Raw genomic sequence first — 25,007 nt, 5'->3', positions numbered from 1 at the left:
CACAAGTTAATTCATTATCAGCTGAAATCTAACAAATGACAAATTTGGTTTCTTACACAAACTATAGGTTATTTATCTGATATGATCCAGGCTGTATCAAATATAGGTCTCCCATATGTCTCTTGTGTACTTAAAAGCAAAACTCATGAAATAGTTATTTAAGTTTGTGAGTCAAACACGGTTTGTGTAACACTTAGTGAACTAAATATATAATCTCATACTATAAAATCAGTTGGCATAAAGTGTGACAAAGAAGAAATAATATTGGGGTTTTACTTTAGGTTTTCAAAACGATTTACTTTTACAGATAGCAAACCTTAGATTTGGAGTCAAGAGGAAAATTTTTATGAAAACATTTCTGCTGCAAATCTCCTGTGTTATTGTTTTGGAATCCGTAGAACTTTCCAAATAAAACATAATATTCCATAGGTGTGCTTTACAGACAGACTGTAGATATCAGTGTTGCATGTTTCTAAGTGCACAGTTTTAAGGACCTGGACTAGTTTACTTGTTATTACATCCAATTATAATTCTGTACTGGCAGAGTGATGATAAGAATTTCAGGCGTGGGTCAACATGGAGAAGACAGTTTCCTCCCCGTGAAGTACACGGAATCAGCATGATGCCTGGGTCCTCAGAAACGTTACCAGCTGGATTTAGGTTAACCACAACATCTGGGCAGTCGAGGAAAATGACAACGGATGGTACAGTAGTTTTGCATTTCTGCTTATAAAGTAAAAAAAAAAAAAAAATGTTACCTGTTTAGCAAATGCTAGTATCGTTCTCTGACTTTGCATAGCTTTCTGGAAATTCTTAAGTTGGTTTGCTCTGCTTGAAGTTTACTTTGCTTTCATCAAAAACAGACTCTTGCAAACGGCTGATGCATGAACCCATGGCACCTCATTCACATTATTAAACATAATTTATAAAATCCTGGAAAGGACAGTTTTGGCTAATGTCCACATCTAGGAAGAACAATACTCATCTGCATGATTTGTGTTTCTTTACTCTTCTATTCTCAAAGCAAAGAATTTGTTTAGTTAGAAGATGAATTCGGACTAAAAGGTCCTTAGTAAATGGAAATTAACTCCACAGTCACCCTACATGTTTGAATATTGCAAGTTTTGTATTTCATCTTAGAAACCCAGATTCATCAGATATTTTCACCTCTGACCAAGGCAGAAGGCCTTAAATAAACAAGCACAACTATGAGAAGAGAATTAAACAAACACAAAGCCAATAGTAATTTCCCAATTAGTATTATTTCCTTCTGTGGACATTAGACTTGTGTTATATACCTCACAAAGGAAAACAGCCATTCTGAAGGAGAGACCACTTTGAAATAGCAGTCACAAAATTATTTCTATTTGGTAGACATTAAAAGAAAAAAAAATAGCCCCACTCTCTTTATTAAGAAAATTGCCTAGAATCATTATTTCTTTTCAGGGTTGTAGCTATCATGGCCCTTAAAATTAGTTCCAGTATAACCCGTGATCTTTGTTCTACATGTCTTCTAACTTGTTAATATCATGGAACATATTAAAAAATTCAGGAGGAATTTATTGCAACTAAAATTAGTGAAGAAGCTCTTCAGCACTTGGAGGGGGAAAAAATCCTCTATCCTGAATTCTCTGGGAGCAATCTTTGCTTCAAAAACAGAAACACCACGGGGAGCTGCTTTTGTTACAGGCTTCATCTAAGGAGGAATACACAGCAACTCGAAAGTACAGTCGAATCACAATGGAATAAGTTTTCATTAGTAACTTGGTCTAGCGGGAAGGGATAGGAGTGGCTGATGTCTGAGAGAAAAAAGGTCTACTAGTATGTTCAGGATCCCTTTACGCAGGGGATAATCTTTCTCATCTGAGATTTTTGTACTCAATCATCCAAGTTCCTCTAAAGCCCTTTTCTCCATTTGCAGTTGCCTCATCAAGACTGCAGAGGTTAGACAACTCCACTGTTCGCACATACTCATGTTGACAAGCCACTCAAAGGAGGCAGCACTGACTTGCTGTGAGTAGCTTTCCTCGGCTGACAAAAAAAACAAACCACCCAAAAATGGAACCGACATAGAGTAGTAAATCCACACGATACTCTCTGGTATGGCCTGGCAGTACAGAGGGGAGATGACCCTTTTGGACTGCTAGAGGGTGGAAGAGGAGTCTTAATATCGTAGCTCTTAATCTCATCTTTCTGATCACCATCTGTCTGCTCTGATTTAAGGTCCATCTGTTGGAGGCCTATCACTATCTTATTACACATCAGCAGGTCGCAGCCCCAGCCACCGCCATCTACTTTTCAGTAGCATTTTATATGGACGCACATAGCGTTTTATTGAAGAGAACTCGGCACTCACAGAGTAACACACTTTTAAGTGAATATTTTATATAGGGCAAGTTAAAGCAAGCAGAAAGTGATTCTAGTAGGTACACGGAATCAACTAGCAGCAGAAGCAGGTAAATGATGTAGAGGTAGTTTATTATTAGAAGCCAAAGTATGACTGATAATTTTGAATTTCAGTGTATTGTTTTTCATCACTGATTTATATTTGCTGAAAACAAATATGAGCTTTAAGGATCAGGGGCTCACAGCATAGGAACAAAGTGAAATTATAAGAATGGCAAATAGGACTAAAACCTTAATATATAATTATAAGATATTAGGCATTTGTATTTAGAGAAATACTGGCTGATGGGATCTACTTCCAAGTCCATACAAAAATGGAGTTTTATTGAAAAACGGTTGTAGTAAACCTGTGGTTTCCTAGGCTGTACGTGTCAAATGCTCATGAAACTTGTTTAACCTAAAACTGAGTTTTACCAAAATATTTACCATTTATAATAAATTAATATTTTGGAAAAAGACTTTTTAGACCAATATTTAGAACCCAGTGCGTGCACAGGGACAGGGAGAAGAAGCAGTTACAGGCAGAGGAACAGCTCATCTTGTGTTGTTTATTCATCGCCTTGAATGAAAGCTCCATGCAATTTCTTGTTGGTCTTTGGGGCCTACTATGGGAGCTGGTGTGCTGCCTTATTTGGGTCACTGTTTGAAGCTGCTGATAAAATAAAAAGCTTTAAGAGATTTAATTTCAGAATGTAAAACCCTAACATTAAAAATTTAATTATGGTATACAATTTGGCATCTAATTAGGCATGATCTAAAGTATATAATGATTTGGCTAAATAAGAGGCTTTCCAAAATACTGTTTGTAATAGCTTCTACACATAACATGATAATTTCCCCAGGAACTGAATACTTCACTAATTTACAAATGACTAATATGTTGAATAGGGCTCGCTTCTTAGTTTTTGACTGATGGGTAGAATTACTCTTTAGCTATTTGCAGTTTGTATTTTGTGCATGGCATTGTAGTTCATATTTCCTAATTTTTACCATTAAATAAGATAAAGGTATTTGTTTACAATAAGCCAATCAAGGACAGCCAGTTTCTGTTTTGACGAAACATTAACACTTTTATAATTAAAATAATTCAGAACATATTATTTATCATTTCATTTGTGTCAGAAATAGAAATTGTGAGCTTTTTCTAAGTATATTATGACAGGAAGAATCAGTGATGCCACATCACTGATCCAGACACTGATCCAGATCCTTTGAAATATGGTGTTTTTGTCACAACAAAGATGTCTTTTCAGGGGCGCCTGGGTGGCTCAGTCGGTTGAGCGTCCAACTCTTGTTTTTGGCTCAGGTCATGATCTCATTGTTTGTCAGTTAGAGCCCCACTTTGGGCTTGGAGCTGACAGCACAGATCCTGCTTGGGATTCTCTCTCTCCCTCTCAGCTTGCCCTTCCCCCTGCCCAATTTCAAAAAAAAAAAAAAAAAGCAAGAAAAGAAAAAAATAAAGGTGTCTTCTTTTTAAGAGCTCTAAAAGATATGAACTAGAATAAGAATCCATTCCATGAAAGAAGTCAACTCGACCGAATTTACTGATGAGCAAGCTGCAGATTTTTCAAAAGGACTGCTCACATTTTCTATGAATACCTTTGTTTATATTTACTGCCATGCTTTCCACAAACTTGAGCAAATCTTGTGATTTATTAAATTGGCTTGCACAAAGTTGGAGAAGGAGCAAATGTTAATTATGTCCAGCTATCGGCCAGATCCTAGATGGCGTTCCGTTTGTAGACTCCTAAGATGGAAGTAGGCAGGCTCCATGAAGGAGTCTCACTGGTGGCACAGGGGGACTTTCCAGTCCGGGAGCTGACAGCAGACTAACACTGTTCATTAAATATTTCAGATGTCGTCTTTTCAGCCTACTCTACCTAAAGTGCACTACCATCTATGAAGACAAACAGTAAAAACCTTTGTGAAGACTGAATTCTAAGGAAACAACCACCAGTGGTTTATTATGCTGAAAATGTGATTTTGGGGGAGTCAGATATTAAGTTTGATTAGTTTACTACAATTGTAAGAAAATGCTTAAGTCATTTGAATAATAAGCATCATCCACGTCATAAATTCTGTACAACAGATGCTTTTATGAAATGGAGCCACTTGTTTTTTCATGTTTTATTGTAAAATACTAGGCATTTATGTATTACTGTGTATGTATTTCTTTTTAAATGTGTAAGTCTTATGTAAATGGATATAAATATGATTTTTAAAAAAATAAAATATATGGTTCATGGAGTCTCGAGTGCAAACATTTGACAATTCCAAGTACTGTTTGTATTTTACCATTCCACCATTTTTACAGTTTCTGAATTGTAACAGTCAAATCGATATGTTTCTCCTTCAAGTCTGTCAATACTTAAAGCTGAAAACCTGCCTCTGATCATGTAAAAAGGAATGATTTAACCTGGAACTGGAGCCAAAAATAGTCCTTTAAAGGCAATCAGGGATGTCCTATATCTTTAGAAATAGCACTGTGATGGCTCGATCTCCTTTTCAACACAAAACAAAGCTAAACTGTTTACAAGAGTCAAGAGCAAATATTAAAAAAAATAATTTATAAGGAATAAACAGCATCTTCTCTTGTTATCTGTGGACCAAGAAAAAAGAGAAAAAAAAAAAAACTTCTTTACTAAGAACCACATGTTCATCAGATATCTCGAACCGCCAGCCGGCACTGTTCAGTGAATGTCAACCACTGCAGAGTCCGAGGCTCATTTCCATTGAAAAAAAACAAAAACCCAGAAACCTTTCCCTTTTGTCAATGTAACAGGGCATTAGCCAGACTCATGTCTAATGTTATAAGCTTCTAGCCAAGATGGCCTTGTTGCGACTTCCCTGAAGTCAGTCTTATCAGAGGAAATAAATGAAAGACAGAATGATTAACATATATAGTGTATAAAAGTATAGAAGAGTAATCTCTTCCCTGTGGCTTTATTTGGTGGTGTTACTGTTGTTTATTCTTTGTTTATACGGGAGATTTCAAAGTAAAACCTATTTAATAATACCATTTATCTAACTGCTGATTTTCTGCTGCTTGATCTTATGAAGCGCAAGACCTGTCATTAGTAATTTCCTTTTTGTATTTAATTTGCTGTTTGCACGTACATTACATTTGTTTTGATGTCTATTTTTGTTTAACAGATTCAGTCAAAAGGTAATGGTAACAGAAACCCTCTCCATTGTCAATAAAAAAAAAAATACTTCCAGTTCTCTGTTTAATCTTTGTTTTCTAGTCACATAATATTTAATTTAAACTATAATGAAAATTGGTCTTCTAGTGACTTTCAGTCTATTTTTTACCTTCAAAAGTGAGTCTGCCACAAGAGGGAGCACTGAACTTGCGTATGAAGGTGATTTTTTAAATTTTCTGGAAATGTTGCCTGAGCAGAAACAATGCAAAGGAGCTTTCTCAGCTCATCTGATCACTGGGATCTTGACTTAGGGAAATGAAATATAATACAGAAACTATGATATTATAACACACTAGATCTGTATCTACTCTCAATACATGACTTAGAGAATATCCAGTAAGAAATGTTAATCGTTTATAATAGATTCTAATGTATAGAGAGAAAAAGATCTAGCTATTCCCTCAAAACAAAACAAAACAAAACATAAAATACTCTTCAACTTATAGTATAATTTCTGCCAGAATCTAAAATCCATTTACTGGATTAAGCTCAGAATCTCAATATTTTTCCTTCTGACCAGTTATCAAACTTATGAATTTTCACATTTGTAATGATGAGAGCCTTCTCAAATACAATTTTATATAAACAAAAGTGCTCCTTAGATATAAAGCAGATCTTTTATATATTTAATGTATTGTCTGGAGCAAAATAACTGGAAAACACTCTTCCATAGATTTGAAAGAAAATCTTATTTAAATTTTTCCAATGTCTTACAGTAAAATATCCTATAAAAATACCAAGAAAAAGTCATGAGGACTTTATTTCAGAAAATACAATGATTGTATTTTTAGTAACATTATATCGTTATTTTTAAAGATACATTTAATCCAGAATATTCTAGGTACTATCTACTGAAAGTGCTTTATGGTAAGTATGTAAGAGAAAATTCGTTTTTTTTCCTACCAAATTTTAGGCAGTCCAACAACTCAAGTGTATCTTTCTTGCCCCACTTTTAATCACATGAAAGTAACAGTACTTCCTTTGACTCTTCGGAGGAGATAAATTTCCTCGACCAGATGCAGGAACAGTACTTCCTCCCCAGTCTCATGCACCGAGTTATTGGAAAATAACTTGAGCCTGCTTGCTAATGTGTCCCTTCAGAATTGATGGCTAGGAAAAATGTTCAAGAGGTCCACAGATACACCCTTCACACAGTTCTCGGATCTGCCTTTGTTAATCCCTTACAAATGAACAATGGTACACATTCAGCTAAAGAATTTGCCATTTCAAATTGACGGGATGTTACACGAAAAAATAATTGTTATATTCTTAACAAGAATATATTACTTAAGATTACAGTTGTGATAATGAGTAAAATGTACCCAACAGAAGGGACACTTTAAGGAACTTCACAGCTTCAAATTATAAGTTGAATGTCTATCTAGTTGGTTTAATGCAGGCTACCGAAACAATTAAAGAGAACAATTAGCTGAAAAAAATTTCAGGTGTAACAATCAAGAAGCCAATTTAAGCAAAGAGGACTTTACTTTGAGAAGCCATTGATTTATAGCTTATGGTCCAAAAAAAAAAAAAAAAAAAAACCTATCATTTTCATAATGTCTTTATAAGTTGTAAGCAATTTTTATGAAATAAACAAGTAAATAAGCTCTCTGTTATCTCTCACATATATTTCATATACCCAGACTATCATGTTAGGACAGCTGCTCTTAAAAAATAATTTTCCTGATGGACTGAAAGATTGGGAAATACTTTAAGCACCATCAAAGACTCAATGGGCATGGTATATATATATTTTTTAGTTTAAATGTATTCTTCAATAACTGATAGCATGTAGAATCCTAAGTAAATCATATATTTAATTATCTACTCTGGCTAATTGGTACATTACCATAAACTTATTAACAAAGATTCATTTTCAGGAATTTTTCTTAAATTCTCAATAGTTTTAGATAAGTTTAAATGGAAACGTGTTTGAATGTCACAATGTGTTTTTAGTGAGTTATTATTAAAAAATTAGAGATTTCACATAAAAATCTAGATTTGGGATTACTTAAAAACTCCTGGTCTTTAGCATAATATAAAAACTTTTACATTTCTTCCTTAAGAGTTTTCCTTGTCAGTTTACTGCATTTTCGTGTCATTTCCTTGTTTTTATAGGAAGCTGGAATCATTAAGTGTACGGTCAACTAAGAACCTGAGACAGGAGGAACTCCAAAGCGCTCTCACCTCCCTGACAAACAGACTGGATTAAATGACCTCTAGGATCTGTCAGGCATGTGATTTCCCTTGACAAGGTCAAAATGACCCGAAGGCAGAGCTGTATCCTGGTATCTAAGCTTCCCTCAGGAAATGTAGGTCTAGATGGATGCTCCTATTTCAAAGTCATCAGTCTAGGTGATTCCCTAAAACCTCCCATTTTATCTTTTGTTTTTTAATAACCATGCATGGGGACATCTCAAGAATGTTAGAAAATACTCAGAATTTCTATAAGAAAAATTATTATTTTCTGACTTCAACTTGAGTTTTAGGTTCTGGGTCAAAGCTACAGATTCCTCATTTCAGGAAGTACTCTATGTTAATGTGTCACTTTCGATTAAAATATTTGAGGGAGTAAGCTTTTTAAAATCATACATTAGCTATATTTTTCCTAAATTAAAGTGATAGACAATCTACAATGAACCATGTTCCGGGCAACTGAAAAAGATGCTAATTGGGTCTAATTAAACAGAAGGCACAGGTCTTCTTCTAGTCTTCAAGTACTATTTTTTTTTTTTTTTAGACCAAGCTTTATAATTCACATTTAAGGTTGCAAGTAATTTCTATTTAAGTATTTATTTATGGGAAAGAATTCAAAAAATTTGACTCCAGTTAGAAAATTGACTCAAATTGACTCAAAATAGGAAAAAAGAAAGTCATGATGCCTGCTTCAGCACTTCTTCTATGTGCCCAAAAATGCTGGGGTCTTCAATTGTAGGTGTTATCTGGAAAGAAAAAACGAGAGATGAATGTTCGTCCCTGAACCCCTTCCATCTCTCTATAATTAAACAATTACATGCAATGTTGTATTTCCCATTATCTTATAATATGCATATAAAAATGTTGAAAACAAGGGAACTCTGATTTTAATATTTTAAAATATAATTTGTAGTCTTCCAGAATAATAAACTGTTCATTTAGCAAAACTATTGGTCCTAAATGATGGGGTTTTGGGGTGTTGGTGAGGGTTTGGAGCCAATGGCCAGGAAAGAATTCTCAAAGAAGTCTTTGGTGTCAAAAAGGTGATTTTATTAAAGCATGGGGACAGGACCCATGGGCACAAAGAGCTGCACTGGGGTTGTGAGGAGTGACTTTATTATATACTGTTGGGGGAGGTAAAGTCAAGAGGAAGTTTCTTAAAGGGATTTCCACATGCTAAAGAGGATTTACAGATTATTGGAAGCCTACCTATTGTCAAGCTAAGGTTGTTTTTCCCTCTAGCAAAGCATTATCATTAAGATAGGGAGTTCACAGAAATTAGGTTATTGATAAAATGGTCTTTTTCTTGTAATATTACTAAGATATTTGTAAACTGATGGAGACTCTATCAGTTTAGCCATTTGTTTTATGTCCTTTCCTTTGTTCTTGGGCAGCTAGGAGTACCTGAGGAATGTGTCACATAGCCTACCTGGGGGGTGGGGGAGTTGGGGCAAGTCAACTTGCCTTATGCTCCTTCATCACTAAGTGGTACTTTCTCTAGAATCCCTCTAATGAGTCTTTCTTTGTGCCTCTTTTGAATTTTTTTTTTTTTTTGCATTTTCTCATACAACTATTTACTGTTGCATCACCTTCTAGTAGATATTGGTGATTAAGTACATACACTTGAATTAGCCTAACATTTTCCAAAATAATTTTCACTCAAAATAGAAATAATTAGAATATATATCAATTAGAACTATAGAGTATATATGAATGAGAACTATATAACCAGCATATATATTATATATATGATACATACACATATATATATCATATATATCTGCACATATACAGCATGTATATAACCAGCATGCATAACCAGTCTCAATTGTTTGCTTTCTCGTTCAGTAATAGCCATTAATGACTACAATGAAGGAAGATGTGTCTTTAATTCATTAAGACTGCATTTCCACTAGTTGTTTGCATTTAACTGACATACTGATAGTAAAAGTATTTTCACACACTGGTTCCTATAATCTCAAAGCATATGGTTTTAATTAATACGTGTTTCCACAACCCTCATTCCTAGAGAGTGGTTATGCAGTTTCCCCCTTAACATTAAAAAAAAAAAATGTAAAAACATTTCAGAACCTGGCGTTGAACATTTTGGATAATTTACCTTATACGGCTTGCCGTTGACCAGGGCAGACAGAGCTGACCGGGGAATTTTTCCAGATCTCGTTTTGGGTAACTGTTTCACAAACACTGCATTTCGAAAAGCAGCCACAGGGCCAATGCTCTGTCTAACATGGTTCACAATTTCTTCCAAAACTTGTTCCTCTGTTGTATTAATATCTAGGGAGAAAGTTCAGGTGGATAAGCACTGAATTAACTAGGGTTAATCATTCAGGGTCCAAACACTCTGGGAGAACAAAGATCTCTCACCTTTTCTCAACACGCAGAGTGCTAAGGGGACATGACCTTTCAAAGGATCTTCCTTACCAACAACAGCACAGTCAGCTACCATGCCATGGGAGAGGACCGACTGTAATAAGGAAAGCATTCATTTAGAAAATCTGTGTGTGTGTGTGTGTGTATATATATATATATATATATATATATATATATATATAAGAATATATAAAGAGAGAGATACGGACATACATATTTCAATCGGAAAAAAAAAGTACACGTCAGAGAACTCAAACCCTATAGCTGCCTGCGTGAAAGTTACTACTAATTCACAATTCGTATCATTATAACCAGGGTGAATGAATGATTAGGACCCCCATGGTAGTCACTCACAAAAGGCTAACAGTGATTAAGACAAATTGCTTAGCTTACCTGGAAAGTAGGAGAATTGTTTCTTCACCTCACTTGTTCATTAATGAAGTCAGGGCAGGTATGCAGTGAGAACACACTGCAGTGTGCATCCGAAATAAAAGGGCCTCATGGTGATTTAGCGTTAGTGCTGGCTACCATAAGTGCACTTTCCAGAGAAATCCAAGGCAGCCCCATGACTAAACAGGGATTTTATTTCTGTATCTGTTACTAAGCAATGAACAGAGCATCTCTTTTCTTGAATGACCACGCATCCAGAGAGGATTTTCCAACTTCAAAGAAAAGGCTGGAGATAGCATGAAGCCCTGACTTCAGATAATCACCCCTGTCAGGGAGCCATTTTCATACTGCTTATTCTAAGCTCTAAATATCTTAAAGAACAAAGCAGCTATCAATCTAGAATCACAAGAAACCACAGAGTAACCATATGAAATACAGAAGCTTAGGGTTAAAAAAACATTTCTGCTGTGACGGTACTTTTAAAAATGATTGTTCAAAATGTCCTCTTCTGAGAGAGTAATAGGTATTTCAGTGACTGCAAATCTCTAATAGCTACAGAAAACAGTGGGCAATATACCAACAGCCCATTTGACACTTCTTATTCTTTATTCTTTCAACAAATATTTACCAAATCCTTCTATGTTCCAACCACTGCACCAGGCTCAATGCTGAGCAAAAATAGGTGCTTACAGTCTAATAGATGAGAACAATCTTAATAAACAATCACTAATATTTGTTTTTGTGAATGTCTAAATATAAAAGTGGTAAGGGCTCTGGGGAAATAACCGGGTTTTTATAGGAAAGCTATAGCAAAAGCCTCCAAAATAACTTAGGTTTTTATGTGAAATACAGAGCAAAAGCAGAAGGACAGGGGTCTCAGAGAAGCCTTCAGGAAATGACAATGAGCTCAGGTGTCAAGGATGAGTAGACACTGATTAGGCAAGGAGAAAGGGTGGGACAAATCCCTGAGGAGAGACTTCACACAAAGCATTTGAACCTGAAAGAAACTAATGTGGTAGGAAAGCAGCAAGGCTGAGAGAGGCGCAAGAGGAAAGGAAGCTGAACAGGTAGAAAGGGACTGTGCTAAGGACTTCCGATTTAGTAGAGTTGGAAAAGCGATGAAGCAATTTCAAGAGTTGAGGAGGAGATACAAGATCTTCATGGATTTTTTTAACAGACTTTATTTTTTGGAGTAGTTTTAGATTCATAGCAAAATGGAGTGGAAAGCACAGAGTTGTCATATCTCTCCCACCCCCATATATGTGCAGCCTCCCTCACTCTCAAAATCCCTCACTAGAGTGGTGTATTTGTTAGAATTGACGAACCAATATCAACACGTCATTCTCTCCCTCGTTGACAGTTTACATTAGTGTTCACTCTTCATGTTGTATATTCTATGGATCTTATGAAATGTGTGCACCATTATATTGCATTTTACAGAATAGTTTCACTGCCTTAAAATATCTCCTGTGTTCTGCTTATTCATCCTTACTTCCTGCTAGCCCTTGGCAAACACTGATCTTTTCAGTGTCTCCAAAGTCCTTTTCCAGAACACTGGAATCATATAGTATGTAGTCTTTTCAGATTGGCTTCTTTCGCTTCAGATTGTATTTTGAAACACAAACTTACTTTGGGTTCACTGTGGAGAACAAATAGAGGATTGTTAAGGGTATTACAATTTATTCAAATCACCCATGAGGCTACAAGTAGACTAAGCCTATGACAATGGGTAATGGGATTCTAGAGTTTCTTTAAAGGTAAAATGAACATATTTTTATGATAGATTGGATATGGAGCAAGAAGAAGGTAGGGAAGTTATGGATGATTCTATGTTCTTTGGCTTGAACAGATGTTTGGATAGTGGTGCCATTTTCTAAGCCAGAAAATGCTAGTGAAGGCTAAGCTTGGAAGGAATGATCATGTATTAAGTCTTGGAGATGTTCCACTGAGGCATCTTTGAGATATCTAAGTCAAAGCAGTTGAGTCTGATGGGAGTCTTAATCTGGAGATGCACATGTAAATGTCATTAATGCACATGTAAATGTCATTAATGCATAAAGGGTTAATGCATAAAGCTACAGATAAAGATTAGATTATTTAGGGAGATTGGGGCACCTGGATGGCTCAGTTGGTTAAGTATCTAACTTCAGCTCAGGTCATGATCTCACGGTTTGTGGGTTCAAGCCCCACATCAGGCTCTGTGCTGACAGCTCAGAGACTGGAGCCTTCTTTGGCTTCTGTGTCTCCCTCTCTCACTGCCCTTCTCCTGCTCATGTTCTGTCTCTCTCTCTCTGTCTCTCAAAAATAAATGTTAAAAAAATAAAAAATAAATTAGGGAGAAAGCAATAAGAAGACGAAAGCCTTAAGGAACTCTGACATTTAATGGCTACATGAAAAAGGAGAAGCTGACAAACAAGATGAAAAAGGCACAACCAGAGAGACAGGAAAAACACAGCAGAATCTGGGACATGATGCTTTCCAGTCCCAAAGTTTCCAGGAAAATCTTTTTTTTTTTTTAATTACACCAAGTTGAAAATGAGTCCTGGAAGACTCAGCGAACGACTAGAATGTTGGGTGCAAAGCCGGTGCACTACCTCACACTGCCCCTGATTAAGCACAGAAATCAACATTTCTCCCATATCCTGTTGTTACCATCCACTTTGAAGGACTGAGTTATAAGAGTTGCCAGCCACATAGTTTTTGACTCTTCCAGTGCTGACGATAGGATGTGTTCAATAAATTATTTTCTGTGGTACATATTTTATTCACTTCATTGCTGAGATAGAGCTGTGTACTGCATCTTCCATTAGTTGGGTCTGACTAAAAAGCTCCTGCAAAACACGTACTATACAGACCACACAACACCATCTTCTCCCAGTGCTTCAGTTGGAACTCTCAAAATGCTTCCAACGGCTTCCCATTTGTTAAGATCTTATTTATGTGTTAGGTGCAGATGCTAGAGACAAATTTCATTGCCAGAGATCTGTACTGGGAGTTAGTATACTCAGTCTGTGGAGACAATATTTTGTTGATGGCAGATAGGATGTCGTTTTGGTGGGCCCGATCCTATACTTCTGGCTTAGGATTCCCTTCATGGGTGGAGAAAAGCTTTTTTCTGGCTAGCCAGAGTTTTGATTGTCAAAGAAGAAATTGTTAAAGTGTTCATTGGTGCCATAAGCCTCTCTACCTTAGTTTTTTAAATGCCAATGTATCTGCTCAAATTACTATTAAAAAAAAATTTGATCATCCAGGTATTTTGTCACCTAACCAGTGTAATTTTAACTAAATCAAACATCAAACCTTCTAGTTTGCCATTCATTCACCATATTGTTTTAATTTCACCACGTTTCTACCCTCAGTATTAGTATGTTTAGAAGTGGATGAAGGGGGGTTCCTGGGTGGCTCGGTTGGTTAAGCATCCAACTTCAGCTCAGGTTATGATCTCACGGCTTGTGAGTTCGAGCCCCGTGTCGGGCTCTGTGCTGACAACTCTGAGCCTGGAGCCTGCTTCTCTCTGCCCCTCCCCTGCTCACTTTCTCTCTCTCTCTCTCTCTCTCTCTCTCTCTCTCTCTCTCTCTCTCAAAAATAAATAAACATTTAAAAAAAATTTTTTTTAAAGATGTGGATGGGAAAATTCTGACTGGTTTTCCATATGGGCAGAGTACTTTAAAATCAGAATATATAACACAGTTTTCTACAGTATCAGAGTTTCACATTTTTCCTAGTTTGTAGACAAGCTCTTAAAAATCTGTGAAAAACATAATCATTTACCAGAATTTTATGTCATCTATAAACAAGATTCATTATTATACTGGATAAAATATTATATTAATCCATCAGTATTGAAAAGATGCCATAAAGGAAGGGGGGGATGGCTTTCTATGTTGGCTCCATAAATAATATTTACATGCTAAATAATGATTGCAACAACTGAATCATTAAAAAGGAAAGCATCAAATTATGTCTTGGCAACATTTAAGGGACAGAAACCAAACAAATGTCTTGGGGGCTAAAAATATCCAGAGCCATTTTCATATATTTTCTCCACATAAAATCCATAAGCCTCTGTGATTAACTGGCATTTAAGAACTGAAAAACTAACACAACTTAAAAGGTAATTGTTTCAACCAAAAGTGTGCAATGGTTCCAATTTACGACTTTTCATCTTTAGGGTGGTCTGAAAGCAATATGAGTTCAGTAGAAACTATGCTTCAAATTTTGAATTGTGGTCTTTTCCTAGGCTAGGATATGTGGTACAATCCTTTCTTGAGACACTGGGCAGTGGGGGAAGCCTCGGCGCCCAGACAGCCAAGTGATCACAGGGTAAACAACTGTTACACTTACAACCACTCTCTACCCATACCACCATTCTCTTTTTCATTTTCAGTACCATAGCCAATAAATTACACGAGCTATTCAACACTTTGATATAAAGTATTTACATAAGATGATTTTGCCCAACTGTAGGCTGATGTTAGTGTTCTGAGCATGTTTAAGGTAAGGTAGGCTAAGTTATGATGTTTGGCAGGTTAAGTGTATTAAATGCATTTTCAACTTATGATCTTTTCAATTTACAATAAGTTTATCAAGATATAACATCTTCTCAAATTGAGGAATATCTGTATAAATGTTAGGGTAATAGTCCTTATAAATGCTTGTCATTTGTTGTTTTTGGGGTACTGTCATTTCTGGGTAAATTTTAATGGATTTGGAAGGCTTTAGTGAGCTGAATTATACAGATCTATTAATTATGTTTTTAAGTAGTTTAATCTTAGAAGTATTAGTTTAAATCAAGCACTTTCATAAAATGCAAGGAGCCAGTTTTGGTGGGAGATTGTATCTGCAGTAGGGAAAAGAAGAATGCTTTTTCATTCCCTCTGATGTTGGAGTCAGATTCTACATTATTATCAGTATTCATATTCATACTCAGGAAAATATTCAGCAATTTGACAACTATTTAAATCCAGTAATCATTTAATGCTGAGTAGAACAGAAATTACATGGCATCTTTGTTGAATATACACTTTATGGAAATATATTCGATCCTGAAGAAATCACTCCTAAAAATAGCAAACGAAATAGCCAACTTGGAAAACAAACAGTGAAACTATGGTTAGAATAAACTTCCAAAGGGCAAATTGCAATGAACACTGCCCTAGGCTTTAAGTGCAGTATTTTAATGCCAGATTTCCAAGTTCCCAACAATACCAGTGGGATTATTTTAAACTACAAGTGAATGAATGAAATCAGAGAGCCTAATTTGTTCCCTGGAGGTGTCTATGCACAATAGCCTGCCCACAGCAGCGAAAAAGCACCAAGCAAGAAGGACCGCATTGGCTTCTGGTAATTTTGGCTCATAAGACCTGAACTAGCAGACTTCAGACCCGATTTTCTTAAGAACACCTTGAACTTCCACCAGAATATTCCAAGTGTCTAGCTAGATGCCAGACTTTCAAAGATTAACTTTTCAAATAGATACAATTGTTCTTTAATAGTTACAGAAGGCCCTAACAGGTGTTGAGATCTGCAAGGATAAGATCCTCTTAAATTTATAAAAGCTATTCTAGAATTCTTGTTTTCTTATGATGAGAACAGAAAAGAACATATAGTTTCCTAAAATGTTTTTGATGTAGTAACTTTAATAGAATTTGTTTGATTAGTCTTATGTAATGCACTTGTCATATTTTACTTTAAGAAACTGGGAAGGCACAGATTTTTACTATATATAAAAGCAATATTCAGTCTATTTTTAATTATTGCAGATGACACTCCCATGCATTAAGACCCTCAAATCCTATTTCAAAAACTCAAAATAGAATTCAGCATTCAGAATTGACAGTTGAGAATCCTAATGGGAATGCTGAAAAGCATCTACATGTAAAGTAAGGTTTGGACACGTTAATAAAAGTTGGTTATGTCATCAATAAAAACATTTCACATACATATTAATTATCAATATGTTAAGCAATTTTTATAGGATGTGGGAAAAAGCCAGTAAAAAATGTTAGTTCCCAACTCTTTAAAGGATGTCATCATAAAGAAACAAACCTGATATGAATTGAGTTACTAACTTCCTTATTAGACATAAGTATACAATAGAGTTAATCATTTAATTTATACAAAGGGAGACATTCACTTCAAGAAGGCTTGAAGGCTGGCAGGTGTCCTATTATGTGCTGTAATTACTCCAAGATCTAGTGACAAAATTCTTGTTGGGAAGCATTGATTCCAGCATGCTTTTTTTTTTTTTTTTCCAATTTTGTCATTTTAACTATCTTCTGCCTGCCTCATTCTCTGATTACATACAGTGAGGATGTCAGTAGAAACATATATTTAAATAGATTGATACTTCCCTTTTTATTCTAAAAATAAAAGAGAGAACCAAGAACTTTGATAATAAAAGCTGTGCATATGTAATCTCCAAATTTTGATTAGCTGAGTCTGCCAGAAATACAGGTGAATATTGGAGGTAATCTCCTACAGGCAAGAAATTAAAAGTTCATGCAACCAGAACAACCTTTTGCCAACACACCAAAATACATGAAGCATAAATTTCAATTTCAGGTTATCACAAAATTCAGAGTAGGTTAAAAACAAGATAATATTATAATAGAGCACAAAGCCACATATCCAAAAATATTATATAGAATTATTTCTTTTTACTCAAATAATATCAAACTGTCACACACACACACACACACACACACACACACACACACACACGCCAACATGACAAGAAGTATTCATATGTTTTGTTTTAGCTGAAAGTAAGTATGATTTTTAAAGAAGGTGACCAGTGGGGCGCCTGGCTGGCTCAGTCAGTTAAGCAACCGACTTCGGCTCAGGTCATGATCTCACGGTTCTTGAGTTTGAGCCCTGTCTCGGGCTCTGTGCTGATAGCTCAGAGCCTGGAGCCTGCTTCAGATTCTGTGTCTCTCTCTGACCCTGCCCTGCTCCTACTCTGTCTCTGTCTCTAAAAAATAATAAATAAATGTTAAAAAAAATGAAAGAAGGTGACCATCTTTTAATTATAGGAAAGAGAAGTAAACTTTGATTCTGCATGCTCTGATCCCACTGGATTACTACTCATACTACTTTAAATATTTTCTTTCATTTAAACTATAGTTTGCTCTATTCCATTTAAAAATGATTCTGGGTTTGGTTCTGATAAAGATGGAATAAATACACTCCACCTTATCACTTTCACTAATTGCAATGAAAAACTCTGGCCTGAAAAAACCAGATCAGATGACACTATTAGAATTATAAACTTGAGACACAACCTGATGGTGAATCCCCTCTTTTTTGTTTGTTTCTTTGTAGGATTTGGTTTTTGTTGTCATTATGGTTTGTTTGTTTGCCTCCTGCATATTCCGGCCTGGATGCTGGAGTAGCACAAAAGATGGAACTGCCAATAAGTGCAGACAGAAAAAGCCCCCAAAACATCTGCCTTTACAGAGGTCTAGGGAAAGGAGCAGAGGATCTGGGAAACAATCCTTTTCATGCTACCTCTCTCCTCTAGGTGAACACCAACAAGGAAGCACTGTCCCTCTGCCTTCCTACCGAGCTGTAGCAACCTTGTTGACTTTCCACACCCTACTCCAAATGAAGGCCAGCAAAGAGCTGTGTCCTTTCCTTCCTCCACTACTGGTGTGCATCCTGTGGGATGGCGCCTTGGGAGACCCCCCCCCCCAAAAAAAAGCAACCAATCTAAGGGAGTCTAGAAAGATTCAATGTCATTTGTCCCCCGCCCCCTCCTCCCACAATAGCAGCCAGGCAGTCCCTGTTAACTTGCCCTGCTCTACACAGAGTGCTGTCAATGAGACAGAGTCCCATCCTCCGCCCAGGCATGCTGTGTAAGTAGAACATGCAGTATTGAACCCTGGTAAGAACATAGGGAGGGTAAAGCCCTGACTTTTTACCCAGAAGAGCAGCAATGAGGAGCCTTGGAAATCAGAAAGCACAAAGTAAATTATGGAGAGGAAGGAGTTGGAGAAAGGCATACTTTCAATCCTCGTATTTAAAGTAGTCCTGAGCCCACCCCAGATTTGTGCAGGCATGAATCCAACCAGAATCAGCACAGTGAGGATTCTGAGCACTTAACTCGAGTTTCAGATTGGCCTCTGGGAGAGACACAAGTGAGATGGATCAAACAGCACTTTGGAGTCTTTGAAAATTAAATTGACATTAGAACCACAGCCCATAGAAAGTGGGCATGATCTGATTTTAACTAAAATAAATAATCACAAGAACGCAAATCCAGATGATTTAAACAGGATCCAAAATTTCATAATGTCATATTCAAAATATCTAGGATAAAATCTAAAGTTACTGGACATAAAAGAAATCGGGAAAACCTAAACATCTCAAGAAAAAAGACCATCAGTCAATAGATGCCAACTCCAAGATGACCCAAATATTAGATTTATCAGACAAAGATTTTAATGCAGCTATTATAATGGCAGCAGGGGGATAAAACTTTCCTGGATTCCTCATTGTTCCTATAAAAAGCCCTAGCCTGTTGAGAATCTTCAAATACCATGAGAATTTGATCTATAGCTATTTGTCGAGTTAATTGCTCTGATCTGACAGGATAATAAGACTTTTTCTAATTTACCTGGGAGGGCAAAATTATTAAAGTCTAGACTAGCTCCCTAGGTTAAACTTACAAAGTGCAAGGGAGACTGGCTCACTAGCTTCCTAGGTATTGACATGTCAAAAAAGATGAGGCCTCAGATCTTGGAAACATTTCTAGGTTGTAAGAGTTGAGATTCACAGGGCTGTCCGGCTCCTGGAGAGATTTTATTTACATATCAAAGAGTGGAGTCTGGATGCAGGCCCTTCAGTTTAGGAGACCTTCTGAGGAGGAGTGAAGAAGCTGCTCCATTCCCCTTTAGAAGCAGAGAAAAATTATCTCCCTTTTCTGTCATCTAGAAGTGTCTGGTGCTTATGTAGGACTAGGGCTAAGACCTCAGGTAAGAGGGCAATGACACACTTACTACCAAGAAATCTGTCTTTGACCTATAACACCCCATTTGCACATTCAGGATAAAATTGACAAAGATGAATATTAAAAACCCAGAAATAGCCATGGCCCAAGAAGTATGGGCAAACCTTCCTGGAATGAATGGAAACAGAAGTTCTCAGTAAAGAAACAAAAGCTATCAAAAAAAAAAAAAAAAAAGAAAGAAAGAAAGAAAGAAAAAAAGAGAAATGACTTAAAAGAAGGGAAAAAAGGCAAATGAGGGGAATGAAGAAAAGGCAAAAAGAAAAACCAATAAACTGATAGGCATAAATATAAACATATGAATAATTAGTTTAAATGTAAGTGGTCCAAAAACACCACCAGTTAAAAGATAGAGATTTTCAGATTGGATAAAAACAAAAGGAAAATCCAACTATATGCTATCTACAAGTCCATAGAAAGCATAATGATCCGGATGATGGATTTATATGGATCCATAATGATCCATAATGATCCAAATGAAAGGATGGCAAAAGACAGAAGATTGAAACACAAAAGATGGAGTGGCTATGTGATTACCACAGATGACCAACTTCAGAACAAAGAGAATTACTATAGATGTTTGTGAAAAATCAATATATAAAAACATTGCAACCAAGTAAGGTTTATCTAGTAACGCAAGACTGAACATTTGAAAATTAATTAATGTAACTCACATATTAAAAGGCTTAAAAAGAAAAGCCACATGACCATATCAATAGAAGCAGAAAAGGCACTTGGCAAAATTTGGCATTCACTCAAGATTTTTGAAAAATCTCATCAAATTACAGGGGCACCTGGATGGCCCAGTCAGTTAAGCGTCCAACTTCGGCTGAGGCCATGATCTCACAGTTCATGAGTTTGAGCCCTGCATTGGGCTCTGTGCTGACAGCTCTGGAGCCTGCTTCTGATTCTGTATCTCCCTCTCTCTGACCCTCCCCTGCTCACACTCTGTCTCTCTCTATCTCTCAAAAATAAATAAACATTAAAAAAAAATTTTTTTAGGGGCGCCTGGGTGGCGCAGTCGGTTAAGCGTCCGACTTCAGCCAGGTCACGATCTCGCGGTCCGTGAGTTCGAGCCCCGCGTCAGGCTCTGGGCTGATGGCTCAGAGCCTGGAGCCTGTTTCCGATTCTGTGTCTCCCTCTCTCTCTGCCCCTCCCCCGTTCATGCTCTGTCTCTCTCTGTCCCAAAAATAAATAAACGTTGAAAAAAAAAAAATCAAAAAAAAAATTTTTTTTAACTGATCAAATTAAGAATAGAATGAACATCTTAATTTGATAAAGTTTATCTCCAGAAACACTGACAGGAAACTTCTTTTTTTAATGTTTATTTTATTTATTTTGAGGGGGGTGGAGAGAGAGAGAGAGAGAGAGAGACATGAGTGGGAAAGGAGCAGAGATATATGGAGAGAGAGAGAGAATTCCAAGCAGGCTTCATGCTGTCAGTGCAGAGCCCCATGCAGGGCTCAAACTCACAAACCATGAGATCATGACCTGAGCCAAAATCAAGAGGACATTTAATAGACTGAGCCACACCGCACTCCAGGAAACATTCATAATGGTAAGGTATTGAATTTTTTTACCCTAAGATAAAAACAAGGCAAGGGTGTCTACTCTCACAACTCTTAGTCAATATCATACTGGAAGTTTTAGCCAGCTCAAGAAGGCAAGAAAAAAATGAATAAAAGGCATTCAGACTAAAAAGACAGCAATAAAACTATCCCTACTCACAGACAACATGATGGATTATCTATATAGGAAATCTCAAGAAATCTATAAAAAATACCAGCTCAAAGAAGTCAACAGTATTTCTATCCACTAGCAGTGAAAATTTAGAAACCAAAATTTTAAAAAAGATTCTATTTGCAATACCTTAAACATTAAATACTTAGGTATAAAGCTAACAAAATATGCTCAGAATCTGTATACTAAAAAGTATAAAATATTGACGAAACCTATCAAAAGAGACCTAAAGGCATGGAGACATGTATAAAATTCATGGATTGGAAGATTCAGTATAGGTCAGATATCAATTTTTCTCAAAAGAATCTATAGATTAAGACCCAATCAAAAGCTTGTTCTAAAATATACATGGAAAAGTAGGGGAACTGGAACATCCAAAACAACTTTGAAAAAGAAGAACAAATGTGGACACCATTCAACTGGAAGGCATTCCATAAAAGCTACAGTGTCAAGACAGAATATTATTGGTAAAGAGATAAACACAAAGAAAAATGAAAGAGAAGACATGCTCTAAGAATAGATCCATTCAAACACTGTCAGCTGATTTGGACAAAGGTGTAAAGGAAATTTAAAGGAGAAAGGGAGTCTTTGCAAGAACTGATACTTGGAACTACTGACATCCATATTAAAAAAAAAGTAATAATCCTCAACTACATCCTGCACCATTCACACACAGAAAACTCAAAATGTAAATGTAAACTGATAGAAAATGTGAAATACTAAACTAAGTGTAAAACATGAAACTATAAAATTCTTAGGTCAAAACAAATGAGAAATATTTATGACCTTAGGTTAGGAAAGAAATCTAAGATACAACACCAAAATCATGATCTGTCAAAGAAAAAAGTTAGTGAACTTGACTTCATCAATATAAAAAATACTTCCGCTCTGTTAAGAACACTGTTAAGAGAATAAAAAGACTAGCCACAGACTGGAAGACAGTATTTGCATATCATGTATCAGATAAAGGACTCTCAAAACTGAAAAATAAGAAAACAACCTAATTAAAAAAAAAAAAGAGGGGGGGCAGATGATGTTAACAAGTATTTTACCAAAGAAGATATGTGGATGAGAAACAAGCATATCAAAAGATGCCCAATGTCAGTAAGTCATTAGAGAAAAGCAAATTAAAAGCACAATGAGATACCATTTCACATCTACTAGAATGGTTTAAATAAAGAATAATGACAACTCCAAGTGTTGATGAAGAAGAAACAGAAACCCTCAAACACTGCTGGTGTGAACGTAAAAGTGCACAGACACTATAGAAAAACAGTTTGACAGTTTCTTACAAGATTAAACATACACTTACCATATAAACCAGCAAACCACTATAGGTATTTATCCTAGAAAAATGAAAATGAATTTTGCCCAAAAACCTATACATGAATGTATATAACAGAATTATTCAAAATTTTTCCTAACTAGAAATAATCCAAATATCCTTTAATGAGTGAATAGATGCAGAAACTGGTTAGTACATGCACACACGGAATACCGCACAGCAATATAAAAGGACAAGTTAGTGATATACACAAAACGTGGATGGATCTCAAATGTATTTCCCTAAATGAAATAACCCAGTCTCAAAATGTTACATACAGTGTTATTCCATTTATATTGCATTCTAGAGAAGCAAAAACATAGAAACGAAAAATCAGTAGTTACCAAGGGTTAGGAATGGGAAGGGTTAGAATACAAAGATAATTTTATGACAGATGTCTTTGGCAGTGTTGACATTTTTCTGTATCCTGTCTGTGGTGATGGTTCCAAGAATCAAATAAGTATAGAAATTCATGGTATTATACAACAATAAAGTGGATTTTACTCTATGTAAATGTAAAAATCAAAAACCAAAAACATTAAAAAAAATCTTCTGGGGACTCTGGCAATGTGTTTACGTTGGAAGAAAATTCTCAGGATTTAAGATTAGAATAAAATGTCTAAATCTCATACCACTTAAAGGCTATATGCAACCTGGTTATCAAGCAAGAGAAAAACAAGTAGAGGCTATCAAGAAGCAAAAATATATAGGCTCTCCTTCTAGTGGGGCGCCTGGGTGGCTCAGTCAGCGAAGCGACCGACTTCAGCTCAGGTCATGATCTCATGGTTCGTGACTTTGAGTCCCGCATTGGGCTGTGTCCTGACAGCTCAGAGCCTGGAGCCTGTTTCAGATTCTGTATCTCCCTTTCTCTCTGCCCCTCCCCTGTTCATGCTCTGTCTCTCTCTCTCTCCCTCTCTCTCTCTCTGTCTTTCTTAAAATTAACATTAAAAAAATTAAATATATATATTTATAGGCTATAGCCTATATATATATATATATATATATATATATATATATATATATATAGGAATTTTAAGGATATATATGTATACATATATATGTATGTGTGTGTATATATATACACATATATATACATATATATATACATATATATATATACACATATATATACATATATATATAGGCTTTTCTATAAATAACACATATATATCCTTAAAATTCCTCACTACCACCCAGGCAGAGATCAGGGAGTTTGGAGAATATGAAGATTTACACAAGAAGAAATAAGGGAAGAGAAATACTAGAGTAATCTAGCCTCTGCTTCCAGAGGATACAGTAATTTTCCAGGTACAGTGACTTAACCTCAATATTAACTTAAGTTCAGCTCTGTCTCTAAATACTACCTGGAATAGTAAACCAATATTCATCAATACCTCTTCAATAGCACCTGCAGAAATTCTGTGACCTGCAACATTTATCACGTCATCAACTCGAGACATAACATATAGATAGCCTTCTTCATCCATGTAACCAGCATCCATGGTGTCATAGTATCCCTGTAAATAAGAATCAATAATGTCTAATTAGCATGTATTGCTAGGTAAGACAATCATTTAAGCTTGGTATATATAAAATGTGATAAAAATGGATTTACTCCATGCATTTGACTTTTTTCATACCTAGACTATGGAATTAAATTCCTTTTGATTTTGGTAACTTACTAGAACTTCTTTGCTCCTCTAACAGCCAGGAATCAATTTAAGTGTTCTTATATATGGTCAAGTTAAGTGTCTGAAGTATAAGTTATAAAGTTTATGAACTCAATTTTTTAAATGAAGAATAGTTCAATATTTCCAATATACTTTGGTTTTGTAAAGTAATTCTGATAGATTTCTTCATTAGTTATATTAATTTTTAAAAGCTTTAAAGCTCTCTATGAATAATTAGAAAATACAGCGCTAAGTTTATTAACATGAATTTGGATTGGACTCAAGCTTCCGTGAAATATAATAAGGATGCAGTATAATTTTTAATCAACTCAAAGTAGCAGCACATCTTCACTGACCCAGAAAATCACAACAGAATGATGAATAAAGAGGAATAAGAAGTAGAAAGAAATATTTCTTCTAATGCTTTTCAGTCATCTTGATTCTTGCGTAATGAGCACAGACTTTAGGAACAATCCAGATGAGTCACTGTTTGGTTTCCTAATCTTTCTGAGATTCAGGATGCTCATCTGTTAAACAGGGTAGTGAACTATACCCTGTAAGGCTTCCATGAAGCATAAATGAGATGGTTTATACCTAGAGGGCCACTCTGGCACATCATAAGCCCTCTGTAATTGTCAGCTCTTATTGCGATTTCTGTTGGAGAGAAAACCTAGACTACA

General features: G+C 35.9%; 2 protein-coding genes across 10 annotated transcripts in view; one reads left to right on the top strand and one right to left on the bottom strand.

Moving 5' to 3' along the window:
• Window positions 1-5,595, top strand: part of PPFIA2 (PTPRF interacting protein alpha 2) — a 477,511-nt gene extending 471,916 nt beyond the window's left edge. For 8 of the 9 annotated variants that reach the window (XM_047868603.1, XM_047868602.1, XM_047868600.1 and 5 more), the window contains 3 exons: window positions 545-704; window positions 1,922-2,013; window positions 4,262-5,595. In XM_047868603.1, the coding sequence (XP_047724559.1) occupies window positions 545-704; window positions 1,922-1,980 (219 nt within the window). In that variant the 3' untranslated portion in view covers window positions 1,981-2,013; window positions 4,262-5,595. The remainder of the gene's footprint in view (window positions 1-544; window positions 705-1,921; window positions 2,014-4,261) is intronic. The other variant, XM_047868601.1, reaches the window with a different exon arrangement.
• Window positions 5,596-6,351: 756 nt separating this feature from the next.
• ACSS3 (acyl-CoA synthetase short chain family member 3) overlaps window positions 6,352-25,007 on the bottom strand; it is a 156,685-nt gene continuing 138,029 nt past the window's right edge. The window contains exons 13-16 of the mRNA XM_047868607.1: window positions 24,052-24,174; window positions 10,191-10,290; window positions 9,925-10,100; window positions 6,352-8,551 (exon numbers count right to left, since the gene is read on the bottom strand). Coding sequence (XP_047724563.1) covers window positions 8,483-8,551; window positions 9,925-10,100; window positions 10,191-10,290; window positions 24,052-24,174 — 468 coding nt within the window. The 3' untranslated portion in view covers window positions 6,352-8,482. The remainder of the gene's footprint in view (window positions 8,552-9,924; window positions 10,101-10,190; window positions 10,291-24,051; window positions 24,175-25,007) is intronic.

Source organism: Prionailurus viverrinus, chromosome B4, assembly GCF_022837055.1.
Source record: "Prionailurus viverrinus isolate Anna chromosome B4, UM_Priviv_1.0, whole genome shotgun sequence".
Taxonomy (NCBI): Eukaryota; Metazoa; Chordata; class Mammalia; order Carnivora; family Felidae; genus Prionailurus; species Prionailurus viverrinus.
Note: the sequence above shows the minus strand (reverse complement) of the source record. Positions and strands in the feature narration are given on the sequence as shown.